The 17,977-nt window shown below is 39.8% G+C and overlaps 1 protein-coding gene across 1 annotated transcript; it reads left to right on the top strand.

Moving 5' to 3' along the window:
- The first annotated feature begins 4,302 nt into the window (after positions 1-4,302).
- On the top strand, positions 4,303-4,957 carry LOC140894533 (uncharacterized). The gene is made up of 2 exons (XM_073303059.1): positions 4,303-4,850; positions 4,945-4,957. Exons 1-2 carry the CDS (start codon positions 4,303-4,305, stop codon positions 4,955-4,957), a joined length of 561 nt encoding a protein of 186 aa, XP_073159160.1.
- The last annotated feature ends 13,020 nt before the right edge of the window (positions 4,958-17,977 follow it).

Raw genomic sequence — 17,977 nt, 5'->3', positions numbered from 1 at the left:
AATATTACTACATAAAAATAACTCAAATACTTGCTGAAAATATCATTATGCATGAAATAAAAATACTAAGTTTGATAATGCAAAATTCCCATAAATAGAAAAAATGAACTTGTTTGAAAACTCAACATAATAAAAATAAATGTTTCTTAAATATCAACTAAAATCTGCGACGGTCACGTGGTCCACTACCAGCTCGCTCATACGTCCTTGCCACCGGTAGGAGCAACATTATAATCATCTGACTCACCTGCACCATATAAGCGTATTGAGCCTAGGGGCTCAACATGTCTAACTCTTTATAGCAAGGTTAAAAATAATGCATCACATAATTATACTAATACATATACATGTACATGCATGCATGCTCTTTAAAATATACAATGTAACTTATTACATGCAACGACTTAATTCATAACATAGCCTCATCATACTAATCATAACATACATACATAACTAGAGCATGACTTAATCATAAATAACTGTGAAGGTTATATCCGTAAATGTGGCTCGTAAACATGAGCCACTGATCAGTCTGAGAACCATCGTACGTGGCGATGAATAATCACCTCTATGCTGGTAGTAAACTACCTCTGTGCCAGTGGTAAAACCACTTCTATGCCGGTAGTAGAACTACCTCTGTGCTGGTGGTAAACCACCTCTGTGCCGCCACATAACTTCAATTTTCATAAAAACATTTTTCATGCTCAATTCTTAATCATAAACACATCATAAAAATTCTTCATGTATGCATGCACTTAAAATATGTCTGTAATATATATTTAATTAAATTTTTATAATAAATATACTTTTACTTAAAATAGACTTAATGCATAAAATTAATTAAATATATATTTCGGACTTAGTTTATTTTTATGGGTTGGTCTAGACTGCTGGTCACTCACTCTAAGCCCATTAAACTTAAATAAAAGCCCAATAGAAATAAATTCTTAATTAAATGTCATTATTCATAAATGGGCCTAAATAAAAACATTTAAGCCCATTAACTTAAGCTAAGCCCAAAAATCATATTTTAGCCCAAATAACTTAATTAAACTTAACCGGGCCTAAATAAAATATTTAAGCCCATTAACCTAATTAAATCCAATAAAACTCTAGATTGGCCCAAAGATCCACTGATTGGCCCAAAAATTCTCATGGGCTCCCAAATCCATAAAAATCATTGGGCTAACTTAAATAAATTATTTAAGTCCAAATAAAATTATTTGGAGGCCCAAATAATTTTTTTTATTAATTTAAAAGCTCAAAAGTCAATTAAATAAATAAACACTTAAAAATTAAAATACCCGAGCCCGGCCCACCTAACCCGGACCCAGACCGACCAAACCCAACCCATGAATTGACTGACTTGACCCAGACCCAAAACACCAAGCCCGGCCCGCCTAAAGCCTAGACACAACCTTAGCCTATCTTTCCTTAATCCTAACTCACGGCAGCCATGAGCGACTTTGGAAAAAATGCCCATGCCGCCTGCTCCAGCCACCTTTGGCCGTGAAACTACTTCCCATACTTAGTCAAAATCCAGACGGTTCTAACCCAACAAAGTTTACCTCAAACGGAGCTCTGTAGAAGGAGAACGAACCAAAAAAGTCTACCCCTAGTTTCTGATCACGTGCAGAACGCGACCAGAAACTTCAGGCAGTTCGGCCGCCCATCTCCGGCAACCAACGGCCGGAGGCCCACCTGTACTACCTTTTTCTCTGTCTTGCGGTTCTAACCCAACTGGAACCAAGCCTAAAGTCGACCTGTCGACTGAGAACGAGTCATTTTACGCAGACCGCTCAAACTGCGACCTGTTGTGCATCAGAAGCAAAGGGCTTTGGTTCCAGCCCATTACAGCCCCAAACCCTGACCAAGCTTGACCCTAGGGACCCTAAGGAAACTCCTCTGGACCTGGACCAGCAGCCATGCTTGTTCCATGACAAGAAAACGTGAAAGATGCCACCAAACATGAAAGAAAACGAGTTGCTCCAATATACAATTTAATATCTTGCATGCATCAGAAAAATCGAAGTAAAAACCTTATAAATCTGTCATTAAACGTATATATAGCTTATTTGGTGTAGAAACGAAGGAATTAAACATGCCTTTGATTTTATTTCGAACAATAACACGTATACGACTTCGGGACGACGAACAACTAAACTTGAAGCTTCGAACGGTGGCTATGGAGGCTTGGCTGTTGTGCGTCGATGAAGGGGGAAGGGTGGAGACTGACTTCGGCTCTTAGGGTGAGAAAAATATGGAATGCAACGTGATTTAGGGGATTTTGGGCGTGGGTTTTGGGTAAGCTTAGGATTTTATTAACAATCTAGGAGATAATTACCAACTTAAAAGATTTTTAAACTCTTAAAAATATTAGATAACATAATAAAATATCTAAATCTCGAAATAATAAAATAAGGAAATTTTTAAAATTTAATAAAGGTCATTAAAATGACTTATTTTTGCTAAAAATCAACCCTTAAATAATTATATAAATAAATACTAAAATTTTTTTGACAACCTTTAAATAATATTTTAAGGCTCATAAAACTCATAAAATATTTTTGGCTCAAAAGTTGGTATCTTGTCCGTCCATGGTCCCGTCTACACGATCAACTTAATAAAATTTTCAAAAATCTAAAAATATATCATGCATATAATTCACATAATAACACATATAAGTCATTTAACCCAAATAAAATTTTTAAAGAATTATTTCCCCTAATTATGCATGCGAATTTACGTATAAAAATTTTTGGGTGTTACAAAAGGTAACAAAATTTTCATACAAAAAAAAATTTTCAAATTGGCCAAGATCAATTATCTTCTTTCTAAGTCAATATAGTGATTAATATAAGCGCAATATCATTTTTCTTACATATAAATGACAAAATTTTATTCGCATATTATTATTATTATTATTATTATTATTATTATTATTATTATTATTATTATTATTATTATTATTATTATTATTATTATTATTATTATTATTATTATTATTATTATTATTATCATCATCATAAAATATATGTACAATGTGTAAATTCATAATTCATTATTAAGTATTTGCTTCAAAATGAAAAATGTTTATGTATGGATACTTTTTTTTGATACTGGAATAAAAAAATTAACTAGTTAATTAATTATATATAATTAGGATAATAAAGTATTTCATATAAGGTTGATTTAATTTAATTAAGATTGATGAAGATGTATTAATTTTAGATTATGAATTTCATTTTGTGATTAATTTTATTAAATATCTACATCATTTTATCATTCCAAATGATTAGATTTTTATTTAATGAAAATTGAGATTATAGATTTATAAATAAATACATTATATAAGAAAATTCAGTAAGCAAATAGTGGATTAATCCATTGAGTTTTTTGGTATGAAATTTTTAGTGGAGTGGGCTTCTTAAATAAATACTTTAAGTTTCACGAGTTTTTTTGGTTATAAAACGTAATTGTGAAGTGATTTTTTGGTAATACTTTAGTGACATATAGGAATATGGAATTTTTGACAAGTAATTTATATAAAAAAAAATTATTATGTAGGTTTCACTATATGGGTCTGCCCCCAAACTATTTATTAATCCAGAGTTTCGTTCAAGAGAATTGTAAGGTGCAATATCTGAGGATGTAATGTAAGAGCAAACAGAACATGATGAGACCACTTCGACTCCTCTCATGGGATCAGAATGATTCCACATAATTTTTTTTTTGTGTGGGTATTGTAGGTCGTGATATTATGATAACGTGTTTATTAGTTGAAGGCAACGATGCTTCACTAATCGTTACACCTCATTTAGTAGATTTATTTGTTACACCTCATTTAGTAGATTTATTTGTTATAAAAATATGAACGATAAAAGAGATATAACCTGGATAGACTCTATGGATCCTTGAGATGGATGCACTTTCAGCTATTCAAGCGATACAAATTAAGATTAATGGATGCAGTTATTTCCGAATCTAATTGGAGACTTAAAACTTTGTTCAAGTGCTACATGGGTTGTTCTATTAGGATTAGATTTTGTGATTAAGTCATATTTAGTCATAATAAATAGTTAGTCATACACGTGTGGACACTCACGTGTACTGCTTGTTTTCTTTGGAATTGTATCATTCACAACATATTATTGAAGATATGTTTTTCTCTCCATCTTTAATGGAGTCTTCGATATTATTCTGTTATGGTATCAGAGCGCTAGATCGATGCGCAGATTGAGCTTCTCATTTTTCTTCGATTCTTCATTATTTCGATTCTGAATCTTCTGATTCTTTAATTCGATGGCGAAGAATGCAAATAATCAAGCGAATCGAGCAATTTCGGAGGACACCAGCAGTCTGTATTTTTTACAGAGTGGAGATCATCCAGGTTTAATGTTGATTTCTACTCCTCTCTCAGGTAATAATTACAATATTTGGAGTCGAGCTATGCATATGGCTCTAACAGCCAAAAATAAGTTTGGATTTGTTGACGGAACTATTGTACAACCTAAGCCTGATGATTTGCTGTATAATGCTTGGGTTCGATGCAATAGTATGGCCGTCTCTTGGATATTACAGGCAATTGTGCGTGATATTGCCGAGAGTTTGATGTATATGTCCACTGCTCATGAAATTTGGACTGATCTCAAGGATAGATTTCACGAAAGTAATGCACCTAAAATTTTTCAAATCAAGAAGTTATTGAGTTCATTGCAACAAGGATCACTGGATGAGTCTTCATATTATACTAAATTGCGAACGTTATGGGATGAGTTGCGAGATTTTCAGCCAGTCTCTGCTTGTCGTTGTGGTTCCGCAAAGGAATGGACAGATTACTGTAGTCAAGAGTGTGTGATGCAGTTTTTAATGGGTTTAAATGAGTCTTATGCTCAAGTTCGTGCTCAGGTTTTAATGATGGAACCTCTTCCTGTTATTTCGAAGGTGTTCTCCTTAGTAATACAAGAGGAGAGACAATGTACTATACACCAACATATGTCTAAACTCACTATAGATCAGCAAATCTCGTATTCCAATGGTGCGGCTGTTGCTAAAGGTTTTCAGGGTGCAAAAGCTGGTAAACGTGAGAAGTTTGTTGTATGTAGTCACTGTCATTTCACTAATCACACTGTTGACAGGTGTTATAAACTGCATGGATATCCTCCAAGTCATCCTAAATACAAGGAGAATCAGAATCCAAATATTCCAGGTCACTTTGGAAATCAAGCTCGAAATAATCAGCCCCGAGTTCAGGCTTGTCAGGCTTCTCCTATGGGGGAGCTAGAGTCCTCCAATACATTGGATACTTTGAGTCCAGATCACTGCAAGCAGCTCATTGCCTTGTTGAGTTCACAACTTCACATCCGGTCTGGAACCACATGGGAATCGCAGCAGTCTGAACCTTTAGTGTCATGTTTCAATGGTACTTATTCTCTGTCTTGTTTATCTGCTTTTGATTCTGTACTTCAAAATGATTGGGTCTTGGATACAGGGGCAACACATCATATATGTTGTTCTCCGTCTCTATATAATTCATATAAGCCCACAACCTCCATTGTAACACTGCCTAACAATCATACTGTCTCTGTCACCTATGTTGGTACAGTGCACTTGTCTCCTGACATTGTTCTGAAAGATGTGCTCTATGTTCCTCAATTTCATTTCAATCTTTTATCAGTTAACGCTTTAACACTTGATCTTCATTGTTCGATTTCTTTCATGACAAATACTTGTGAAATCCAGGCCCACAACAAGGTGATTGGGACGGGTAGGCGTGTCAGAAATCTCTATATTTTCAACAATCCTGGTGCTTCTTCAGTTATATGTAATGTTTCCTCAACTAAAACTGATTTGTGGCATTGTCGAATGGGTCATCCATCTTTTACTCGGTTGTCTGTTGTGAGAAATGAACTTCATTTTACCCCTATAGATACGGATTTGAAGCATTGTAATATCTGTCATTTGTCTAAACAGAGGCGTTTATCATTTGTCTCCAATAAATCAATTTGTGAGAGTTCTTTTCAATTGTTACACATTGATATTTGGGGTCCTTTTTCTCCAATCAGTATAGAGGGGTACAAATATTTTCTTACTATTGTGGATGATCATAGTAGGTTTACTTGGACTTATTTGTTGAAGGCCAAGTCTGATGTTTCTAGTGTTTTTCCAGATTTTTGTCGCATGATTTGTACTCAGTTTGATACAAAAATAAAATCTATTCATAGTGACAATGCTCCTGAAGCATAATCAGATGGCTCAGCCATCCGCGCTAATATCTCTCAGCATCTGCTCGGACCTCAAGGCACGCCTCAGTGCTGAAGCATAATCAGATGGCTCAGCCATCAGCACATCCCTACGGATGGTAGGTCGAAGCCCTACAAGAAAGTGCTCCAGCTTCTCTTTCTCATCATCTCCAATTAATGGCACGAAATGGCAGCCTCTCTCAAACTTCACCACGAACTGGGCTACCGACAGATCACCCTGCCTCAAGCTCATAAACTCCGTCTTCAAACGGGCTCTCACATCAGCAGTAAAGTACTTCTCAAAGAACAACTTCTTGAACTCAACCCAAGGTAGAGTAGCTGGGTTCACAATCTTCTCCATACCCTCCCACCAGAGGGCGGCATCATCCTGGAGGAGAAACACAGCACATCTCACTCTATCTGGATCTCCCATCTGCATATAGCGAAAGATCACTTCAAGGGAGCGGATCCAACCCTCCGCTATCAACGGATCAGTGGTGCCAGCGAAGTCCTTCGGATTCATCTTCCGAAACTGCTCATAAGTAGTCTCCGATCTAGCAACAGGAGCATCCACATGACGCTCGAGGATACGGGCCAATCCTGCTAGCACCTGCCCTCCTATATCCACCTGCGGCGCCGGTGGAGGCGGTGGAGGCGTAACTGCACGCGGATCATGACGACGAGCCATCTAAACGCATTGAGAAAATCCAACATTCAAATTTCATGCCTTAGAAAATATTTTTACTTCAAATTTAAACTTATCAATAACTCAAGAAACTAATACATCAAAACTTAAACAGATAGAGACATTAAACTTAAATCTTACAGACTTTGAGGCGAGATCCCTTGAGTTTCAGCAACCGGCAGTAGGCTCAGCCCAAACCAAGACCGTGCTCTGATACCAACTGAAACGACCCTAACTACACGCTACTAGACTATAATTAAAATAAAGGAAAAATTACGGATTTTTAAAAAATTTTGCCATGACCTATTTGTAAAACAAATAAGCTATCAAGACTCAAACAGCAATTTAAATAAGGAAAGAAAATTGACTTCAAAACTAAGTGCGTTAAACATAAACATGCAATCCTAGTAACCACCTCCCGGTTACAGCATAAAGTAAACTAAAGCATTTAAAATTAATTCCAACGATAATCATAAACTTGTAAAAGCGGAAAACGTACTTCAAAACATAAGCTGTAGCACAGGGAATGCACATCCTGGCTATAAATACTACAAGATCTCAAATAATACTTCATTATTACAAATTCGATAACTGTGCGGAAAAAACATAAACTAAAAGGAAGCAACGGTCACTGGGCCTTGCACTACCGATGGCCTCATCCCAGTAGATCACGCCCCTCCGTCTCCTCCACAAAATCCTCACCTGCAAACATTCAAGCATAGTGAGTCTAAAGACTCAACAAGCATAACTAGGATAATAACAAGGGTTTAAAATACGTGATGCAAAAACTCAACTTAAACTGTAATATGCATGAAACTAGAAAGATATAGAAATCATGCATTAATGAACTCACACTATGATAAACTTTAACTTTCATAACATTCAACTTAGACTCATGCATAACTGAAAGACTGACATCAATGCAAAACGAGTCAACTAAAATTGTGAAACTTTAACTTTTAAACTTTTCTTTACTTTTTCCTCTTAGAAATCCGATCCCTGATTTGTGACCCTCTGTTTCGATCATGATCATGGCTGCAGTGCACTATGCCGGCAAGACGACGAGATTTCTCCCGCCGAACTTAACCCCTCTATGGCAAGGAGACCGAGATGCCTCCCGATCCCACATTGCCCCTCTGTGGCAAGGGTAAACAAGATGTCTCTTGCTCCTTGCCTAACCTCTATAACCTCTTGGTGAGTAGACCGAGGCATCCCCCGGCCTAGCAACACCCCTCTTGTCACAAACAGATCACTTCATTCAAAAATATTTGCTTTCTTTTCCCTTTTCATTTATAAAGACTCAACTCATACATTAAATGGCATGCAAACAAGTAAACTTCCTTTTTCTTTATTAAATTCAAGAACACGTCAAATGCACACGAATAAGCAATCTTTAAGACATGAGACTCGACTCGAAAATGTGAGTTTAAGGTGGATGAGTGGCTGCTCCTAAGTCCAAAGAAGACAACTTACCCAACAAAATCCTCAAACTTGACTTAACTCGAGCAAGTAAACCGAAAAGCCCTTAACTTTGTCATGCCTTATCCAAAACCCGTCCCGCTTGAACCGACACTCAACAAACTCTCCAAATCATCCCAAGGAATAGGTGGTATCATCAAAAGATCAAAAGAGCAAATTTACAAAACACAAAAATCGGACAGCCCCTATTCAAAGGAAAAATCTGCACTTGCACCCAATTTTGAAAAATCCATAACTCACTCAATTCTTATCCGAATCGAGCCCATTTTATATCGACGCGACCACAACGTCATGAACTTTACCATGGAATAGCCTAACCCTGCCCAGACCTCAGCCACGACCCTGCCCTGCCCCGTGAACAGTGCTGCCCTGCACACTCACACACCTCCAATTCCAACAATTCAAACACTTAGCCCACTTTCCTCAACTTATCTCCACACCAAACACTCAAACACCTCAAATAACCTCTCTTAGGACTTTTCCCAAACACTTGGGCTACACTCAATCCACACTTTCACAACACATATCAAGAACATCAAGAATTAACCATCAAAACTCCAAAATGTTGAACAATCAATCAAGACCAATGCAAGACCATTAAATACTTCAACATCAATTAAATTTCAGCCCCTACACATGCAAAATTTCGAAATTTAGGTCCTTATACATTCTGAAAATTTGAATTTTGGCAAGGACACTCAATTAATTCCATGTCAATGCACATATACTCAACATTAATCCACATAAACTCAACTCCCTAACATATTTAGAAAAAATCAGCCCCTAAACATGAAAAATTCGAAACCCTAACCTTCTAACAACATGCATTCTCGAAAATATTGCAAGAAATCATAAGGGTGGGGGTAGATATTGCTTGAATGTGAGCCCAAAGGAGTAGCTACACTTGCCTTTCAACCTTTTACCCAATAATTTCGAAAATAAGGGGAGATGGAGGGAAGAACTCTAGGTCAAACTCCAAGATAAGCTCCTTGTGGAGCTCCTCCGGCAGTGGGGACGGCGGCGGACGGGTGGCTGGCGGCGGCGGGCGGTCTTCTTCAAGGGAGAGGGGAGAAGTGGGCGGCTAGGGCTAGGGTTTGGGAGTTAGGGTTTGTGTCTTGATTTTTTTAATTGAAATGTTTTAATGATAGTGTAAATTAAAAGTGTAGTGTATTGTGTGTAGTGTTTTAAAATTTTACTTGTACTAGCAAAAGTACTACTTGTACTATTAAAACTTTTTACCTCAAACTTTTTGCTATTTTCAAACTTCTAATTTAAAATTTCAACTTACAACATTTTGATTGAAATTCCACTAACCCGGATTTAATAAAATCCTATTTTATGAAAAATTTAGGAAATAACCCAAGAAAATGATAAAATTGCTTTTTGACCCCTAAAAATTCAAAATTTGCATTTTTGGCCAAAACCCCCATTTTACCTCTAACTTAAAATCTTAAAATTAAAAATCTTGAAAATAAACCACCGAAGCCCACCGTCGTCGCCTGCCTGGATAAAAATTACTAACTAAACAGTTCAAGGCATTTAATTCAAATAAGTCAAGCAAGGCTAACTTTAACTTAAACTTAAACAATTAACTTCAATAAATTTAAAATATAAATACTGAAAATAATTTTAGGCATGATTTTAGAATTTTAGAAGTTCTTGGCGTTACAAATCCTCCCTCCCTAATAAGAAATTTCGTCCTCGAAATTAAAACTTACCAAAAAGCTTCGGATATCGAACTCTGATATCTGCTTCTGCTTCCCAAGTGGCCTCTTCATCCGAATGGTTCTGCCATCTCACCTTGATCATTGGAATCGACTTGTTACGGAGTCTTCTCTCCCGTCTATCCAAAATCCGGATGGGCTTCTCCTCATAGGTCAAGTGAGGAGATAGCTGAAGCGGTTCCGAACTAAGCACATGGGATGGGTTCGAGATGTACTTCCTCAACATCGACACATGGAAGACATTATGGATCTTATCAAGGTTAGGCGGAAAAGCCACTCTATAAGCCAGTACCCCTACCCTATCCAAAATCTCGAAGGGCCCTATGAACCTCGGTGCCAACTTCCCTTTCTTTCCAAACCTCATCACACCCTTCATGGGTGCAATACGGATAAAAACATGATCACCCACCGAGAACTCCAAGTCTCTCCTCCGGTGATCAGCATAACTCTTCTGCCTACTCTGGGCAGTCCTCATCCTATCACGGATCTTAGCCACTACCTCGGTGGTCAACTGAACAATCTTCGGACCAAAGTCTGATCTCTCACCTATCTCATCCCACAACACCTGAGATCTACACTTCCTCCCATAAAGCGCCTCATAGGGAGCCATGCCAATAGTGGACTGAAAACTGTTATTGTACGCGAATTCCACTAGTGGTAGTCTCGACTCCCAACTACCTTGAAAATTAATAGCACATGCCCTCAAAAGATCCTCCAAAATCTGAATCACCCTCTCCGATTGGCCATCGGTCTGCGGGTGAAAGGCGGTACTAAAAAGCAACTTAGTACCCAAAGCGGAATGAAGACTCTTCCAAAAAGACGAAGTAAATCGTGGATCTCTATCAGACACTATGGAGACTGGAATACCATGTAGTCTGACTATCTCCCGGATATACAACTCCGCGAACTGAGTCATCGTGAAAGTCATCTTCACCGGTAAAAAGTGAGCCGACTTAGCGAGACGGTCTACAATCACCCAAATGGCATTCGAACCTCTCAATGTCTTCGGCAATCCCACGACAAAATCCATGGAGATATTCTCCCACTTCCACTCCGGAATAGAGAGAGGCTTAAGCAAACCGGCGGGTCTCTGATGCTCCGCCTTAACCTGCTGGCATGTCAGGCATTCTGACACGAATCGGGCAATGTCACTTTTCATGCCTGGCCACCAATAAAGCTGCTGAAGATCCCGATACATCTTCGTACTACCAGGGTGGATTGAGTACGGCGATGTATGTGCCTCTGCCATGATAGTAACTCGCAGAGAATCACCTGCGGGAACCCAAAATCTACCTCTGTACCTCACAATCCCATCTACCACAGCATACAAACCGCTGCCTTTCTCCTCATCTCTCTGTCTCCACTTCCTGATCTGCTCATCAACTGACTGCGCTGCACGGATACGATCAAAAAGTGTAGTCTGCACACTAAGAGAAGACAAACGGGGAGCTCTACCACTCGCATAAAACTCAAGACCAAACCTCTGAATCTCAACCTGCAACGGTCTAGACACTGACAAGGAGGTAATCACTGCAGTCTTCCTGCTCAAAGCATCTGCAACCACATTAGCTTTACCAGGGTGGTAGCTAATATTGCAGTCATATTCACCAACTCTAACCACCTACGCTGCCTCATATTCAACTCCTTCTGGGTGAAGAAGTACTTGAGGCTTTTGTGGTCTGTGAAGATCTGACTCTTCTCTCCGTAAAGATAGTGTCTCCAAATCTTAAGAGCAAACACTACCGCTGCCAACTCTAAGTCATGAGTAGGGTAGTTCTTCTCGTGCTCCTTCAATTTCCTAGAAGCATAGGCAATAACTCTGTCTCGCTGCATCAGAACTGCTCCCAATCCCAACTTGGAAGCATCAGTATACACCACAAAATCACCTTGCCCGGATGGCATGGTCAACACTGGCGCTGTCGTAAGAGCTTCCTTCAAAGTATCAAAGCTCCTTTGACACTCGGCACTCCAAACAAACTTGGCGTTCTTCTTAGTCAACGCTGTCATAGGCACAGCAATGGAGGAAAAACCCTTGATAAATTTTCGGTAATAACCGGCTAATCCAAGAAAACTGCGAATCTCAGACGCGCTCCTCGGTATAGACCACTCCTTCACTGCTTGAACCTTTGAAGGGTCTACTTCCACACCGCTCTTAGAAATAATATGACCCAAGAAAGCAACTTTCTCCAACCAGAATTCACACTTATCAAACTTGGCCAACAACTTGTGCTCTCGAAGCACCTCAAGAACGGTCCTCAAATACTGTTCATGCTCCACTCTATCCTTCGAATAAATGAGGATGTCATCGATGAAAACAATGACAAAGCGGTCCAAGTAAGGCTGAAACACGCGGTTCATAAGATCCATGAAAACCGCTGGCGCATTCGTCATCCCAAACGGCATCACAAGGAACTCGTAATGACCGTAACGAGTCCTAAAAGCTGTCTTCGCCACATCTGACTCCTTCACCTTCAACTGGTGATAACCTGAACGAAGATCAATCTTCGAAAAGACGGATGCACCTTGCAATTGATCGAAGAGGTCCTCGATCCTAGGTAATGGGTACTTGTTCTTCACCGTCACTCCGTTCAAACCTCGGTAGTCTATGCACAATCTTAGACTACCGTCCTTCTTCTTAACGAAGAGAACTGGTGCGCCCCATGGGGAGAAACTAGGGCGTATGAATCCCTTGTCAAGCAACTCTTGAATCTGCTCTTTTAACTCCTTCATTTCGGTAGGAGCCAATCTGTACGGTGCCTTGGAGATAGGCACAGTACCGGGAATCAAATCTATAGAGAACTCCACTTCTCTATCGGTCGGAATTCCCACAACATCGCTAGGGAACACATCCTCAAACTCCCTGACGATAGCCACATCAGAAATAACTGGTCGCTCTGGCAGCTCTGTCAAAGATAAACTGGCTAGAAATGACTCGCACCCACTAAGTACAAGCCTCTGAGCTTGCAAAGTAGAAATGACTCGAGTCTTCCTCAAGATCTTAGCAGCCTCAAACCAAAACGGTTCCTCGCCCTCAGGCCTGACTAGTACTGACCTCTGCTGAAAATCTATCATCACCGCATTCTCCGTCATCCAATCCATCCCAAGAATCAGGTCAAACTCTGGCAAAGGTAGCACTATGAGGTCTGCTACCACTGACTGACCCTGCAAAAGCAATACAAGGTCTCTCACCAAGCTCCTGGTGGATAGCTCTTCCCCTGAGGGGATAGTAACTGAGAATCCAACCTCCAATTCCTCGCTCTGAATGCCCCTCTCAAGGGCAAAAGACTCTGATATAAAGGAATGGGTAGCCCCTGAGTCTAATAAGGCCCTCGTGGCTACGCCTGCCACAACAATCCTACCTGTGAGAAGAGTAGTGCCTGGGTCGGCCTGCTCGGCCTCCATCACGAACACTCTGCCCTGCACGGGCCTCCTCAGCTCTGGACAATGGGTAGACATATGTCCTGGCTTCTTGCACTTGAAGCAAACTCCAGCATCCTTCAAACACTTCCCAAAATGCGGACGATGGCAAAACTGACAAATAGGCTTCTCCCCAGCCTTGGGAGGAACCTGTCTCTGGGCCTGACGCCCCTGCGGTGCCTGCTGTCCCTGCTGTCTCGGGGGCCCATGATACGGCTTCTTGCCGTGCTGCTGCTGCTGAGAGTGGCCCTGATGAGGGAAGGGCCTCTTGCCATGCGCCTCCGCACTAATATCTCTCAGCGTCTGCTCGGACCTCAAGGCACGCCTCAGTGCTGAAGCATAATCAGATGGCTCAGCCATCAGCACATCCCTACGGATGGTAGGTCGAAGCCCTACAAGAAAGTGCTCCAGCTTCTCTTTCTCATCATCTCCAATCAATGGCACGAAATGGCAGCCTCTCTCAAACTTCACCACGAACTGGGCTACCGACAGATCACCCTGCCTCAAGCTCATAAACTCCGTCTTCAAACGGGCTCTCACATCAGCAGTAAAGTACTTCTCAAAGAACAACTTCTTGAACTCAGCCCAAGGTAGAGTAGCTGGGTTCACAATCTTCTCCATACCCTCCCACCAGAGGGCGGCATCATCCTGGAGGAGAAACACAGCACATCTCACTCTATCTGGATCTCCCATCTGCATATAGCGAAAGATCACTTCAAGGGAGCGGATCCAACCCTCCGCTATCAACGGATCAGTGGTGCCAGCGAAGTCCTTCGGATTCATCTTCCGAAACTGCTCATAAGTAGTCTCCGATCTAGCAACAGGAGCATCCACATGACGCTCGAGGATACGGGCCAATCCTGCTAGCACCTGCCCTCCTATATCCACCTGCGGCGCCGGTGGAGGCGGTGGAGGCGTAACTGCACGCGGATCATGACGACGAGCCATCTAAACGCATTGAGAAAATCCAACATTCAAATTTCATGCCTTAGAAAATATTTTTACTTCAAATTTAAACTTATCAATAACTCAAGAAACTAATACATCAAAACTTAAACAGATAGAGACATTAAACTTAAATCTTACAGACTTTGAGGCGAGATCCCTTGAGTTTCAGCAACCGGCAGTAGGCTCAGCCCAAACCAAGACCGTGCTCTGATACCAACTGAAACGACCCTAACTACACGCTACTAGACTATAATTAAAATAAAGGAAAAATTACGGATTTTTAAAAAATTTTGTCATGACCTATTTGTAAAACAAATAAGCCATCAAGACTCAAACAGCAATTTAAATAAGGAAAGAAAATTGACTTCAAAACTAAGTGCGTTAAACATAAACATGCAATCCTAGTAACCACCTCCCGGTTACAGCATAAAGTAAACTAAAGCATTTAAAATTAATTCCAACGATAATCATAAACTTGTAAAAGCGGAAAACGTACTTCAAAACATAAGCTGTAGCACAGGGAATGCACATCCTGGCTATAAATACTACAAGATCTCAAATAATACTTCATTATTACAAATTCGATAACTGTGCGGAAAAAACATAAACTAAAAGGAAGCAACGGTCACTGGGCCTTGCACTACCGATGGCCTCATCCCAGTAGATCACGCCCCTCCGTCTCCTCCACAAAATCCTCACCTGCAAACATTCAAGCATAGTGAGTCTAAAGACTCAACAAGCATAACTAGGATAATAACAAGGGTTTAAAATACGTGATGCAAAAACTCAACTTAAACTGTAATATGCATGAAACTAGAAAGATATAGAAATCATGCATTAATGAACTCACACTATGATAAACTTTAACTTTCATAACATTCAACTTAGACTCATGCATAACTGAAAGACTGACATCAATGCAAAACGAGTCAACTAAAATTGTGAAACTTTAACTTTTAAACTTTTCTTTACTTTTTCCTCTTAGAAATCCGATCCCTGATTTGTGACCCTCTGTTTCGATCATGATCATGGCTGCAGTGCACTATGCCGGCAAGACGACGAGATTTCTCCCGCCGAACTTAACCCCTCTATGGCAAGGAGACCGAGATGCCTCCCGATCCCACATTGCCCCTCTGTGGCAAGGGTAAACAAGATGTCTCTTGCTCCTTGCCTAACCTCTATAACCTCTTGGTGAGTAGACCGAGGCATCCCCCGGCCTAGCAACACCCCTCTTGTCACAAACAGATCACTTCATTCAAAAATATTTGCTTTCTTTTCCCTTTTCATTTATAAAGACTCAACTCATACATTAAATGACATGCAAACAAGTAAACTTCCTTTTTCTTTATTAAACTCAAGAACACGTCAAATGCACACGAATAAGCAATCTTTAAGACATGAGACTCGACTCGAAAATGTGAGTTTAAGGTGGATGAGTGGCTGCCCCTAAGTCCAAAGAAGACAACTTACCCAACAAAATCCTCAAATTTGACTTAACTCGAGCAAGTAAACCGAAAAGCCCTTAACTTTGTCATGCCTTATCCAAAACCCGTCCCGCTTGAACCGACACTCAACAAACTCTCCAAATCATCCCAAGGAATAGGTGGTATCATCAAAAGATCAAAAGAGCAAATTTACAAAACACAAAAATCGGACAGCCCCTATTCAAAGGAAAAATCTGCACTTGCACCCAATTTTGAAAAATCCATAACTCACTCAATTCTTATCCGAATCGAGCCCATTTTATATCGACGCGACCACAACGTCATGAACTTTACCATGGAATAGCCTAACCCTGCCCAGACCTCAGCCACGACCCTGCCCTGCCCCGTGAACAGTGCTGCCCTGCACACTCACACACCTCCAATTCCAACAATTTAAACACTTAGCCCACTTTCCTCAACTTATCTCCACATCAAACACCCAAACACCTCAAATAACCTCTCTTAGGACTTTTCCCAAACACTTGGGCTACACTCAATCCACACTTTCACAACACATATCAAGAATATCAAGAATTAACCATCAAAACTCCAAAATGTTGAACAATCAATCAAGACCAATGCAAGACCATTAAATACTTCAACATCAATTAAATTTCAGCCCCTACACATGCAAAATTTTGAAATTTAGGTCCTTATACATTCTGAAAATTTGAATTTTGGCAAGGACACTCAATTAATTCCATGTCAATGCACATATACTCAACATTAATCCACATAAACTCAACTCCCTAACATATTTAGAAAAAATCAGCCCCTAAACATGAAAAATTCGAAACCCTAACCTTCTAACAACATGCATTCTCGAAAATATTGCAAGAAATCATAAGGGTGGGGGTAGATATTGCTTGAATGTGAGCCCAAAGGAGTAGCTACACTTGCCTTTCAACCTTTTACCCAATAATTTCGAAAATAAGGGGAGATGGAGGGAAGAACTTTAGGTCAAACTCCAAGATAAGCTCCTTGTGGAGCTCCTCCGGCAGTGGGGACGGCGGCAGGCGGCGGCGGACGGGTGGCTGGCGGCGGCGGGCGGTCTTCTTCAAGGGAGAGGGGAGAAGTGGGCGGCTAGGGCTAGGGTTTGGGAGTTAGGGTTTGTGTCTTGATTTTTTTAATTGAAATGTTTTAATGATAGTGTAAATTAAAAGTGTAGTGTATTGTGTGTAGTGTTTTAAAATTTTACTTGTACTAGCAAAAGTACTACTTGTGCTATTAAAACTTTTTACCTCAAACTTTTTGCTATTTTCAAACTTCTAATTTAAAATTTCAACTCACAACATTTTGATTGAAATTCCACTAACCCGGATTTAATAAAATCCTATTTTATGAAAAATTTAGGAAATAACCCAAGAAAATGATAAAATTGCTTTTTGACCCCTAAAAATTCAAAATTTGCATTTTTGGCCAAAACCCCCCTTTTACCTCTAACTTAAAATCTTAAAATTAAAAATCTTGAAAATAAACCACCGAAGCCCACCGTCGTCGCCTGCCTGGATAAAAATTACTAACTAAACAGTTCAAGGCATTTAATTCAAATAAGTCAAGCAAGGCTAACTTTAACTTAAACTTAAACAATTAACTTCAAGAAATTTAAAATATAAATACTGAAAATAATTTTAGGCATGATTTTAGAATTTTAGAAGTTCTTGGCATTACAGGTTTGCTAAGTTTTCTTCTACCTTGTTGGAGATTGGATTTGTCCAGTCACATTGTGACAACTCATTATTTGTTCGGAATACGGGTTCTGTTTTTGTAGCCTTACTTGTTTATGTGGACGACATTATGATTGCAACCAATGATGTTAAAGCAGCCACTGATTTGAAAGTGTTTCTGAATGACAAGTTTTGTCTAAAGGATTTGGGAGATTTAAAGTATTTCTTGGGCATTGAAGTGGCCCGTTCTTGCAGTGGTATTTCCATCTCTCAACGCAATTACTCTCTTCAATTGCTTACTGAAGCAGGCTTACTTGGTTGCAAACCTCGC

The sequence above is a fragment of the Henckelia pumila genome, chromosome 4 (assembly GCF_033568475.1).
Source record: "Henckelia pumila isolate YLH828 chromosome 4, ASM3356847v2, whole genome shotgun sequence".
NCBI lineage: Eukaryota > Viridiplantae > Streptophyta > Magnoliopsida > Lamiales > Gesneriaceae > Henckelia > Henckelia pumila.
Note: the sequence above shows the minus strand (reverse complement) of the source record. Positions and strands in the feature narration are given on the sequence as shown.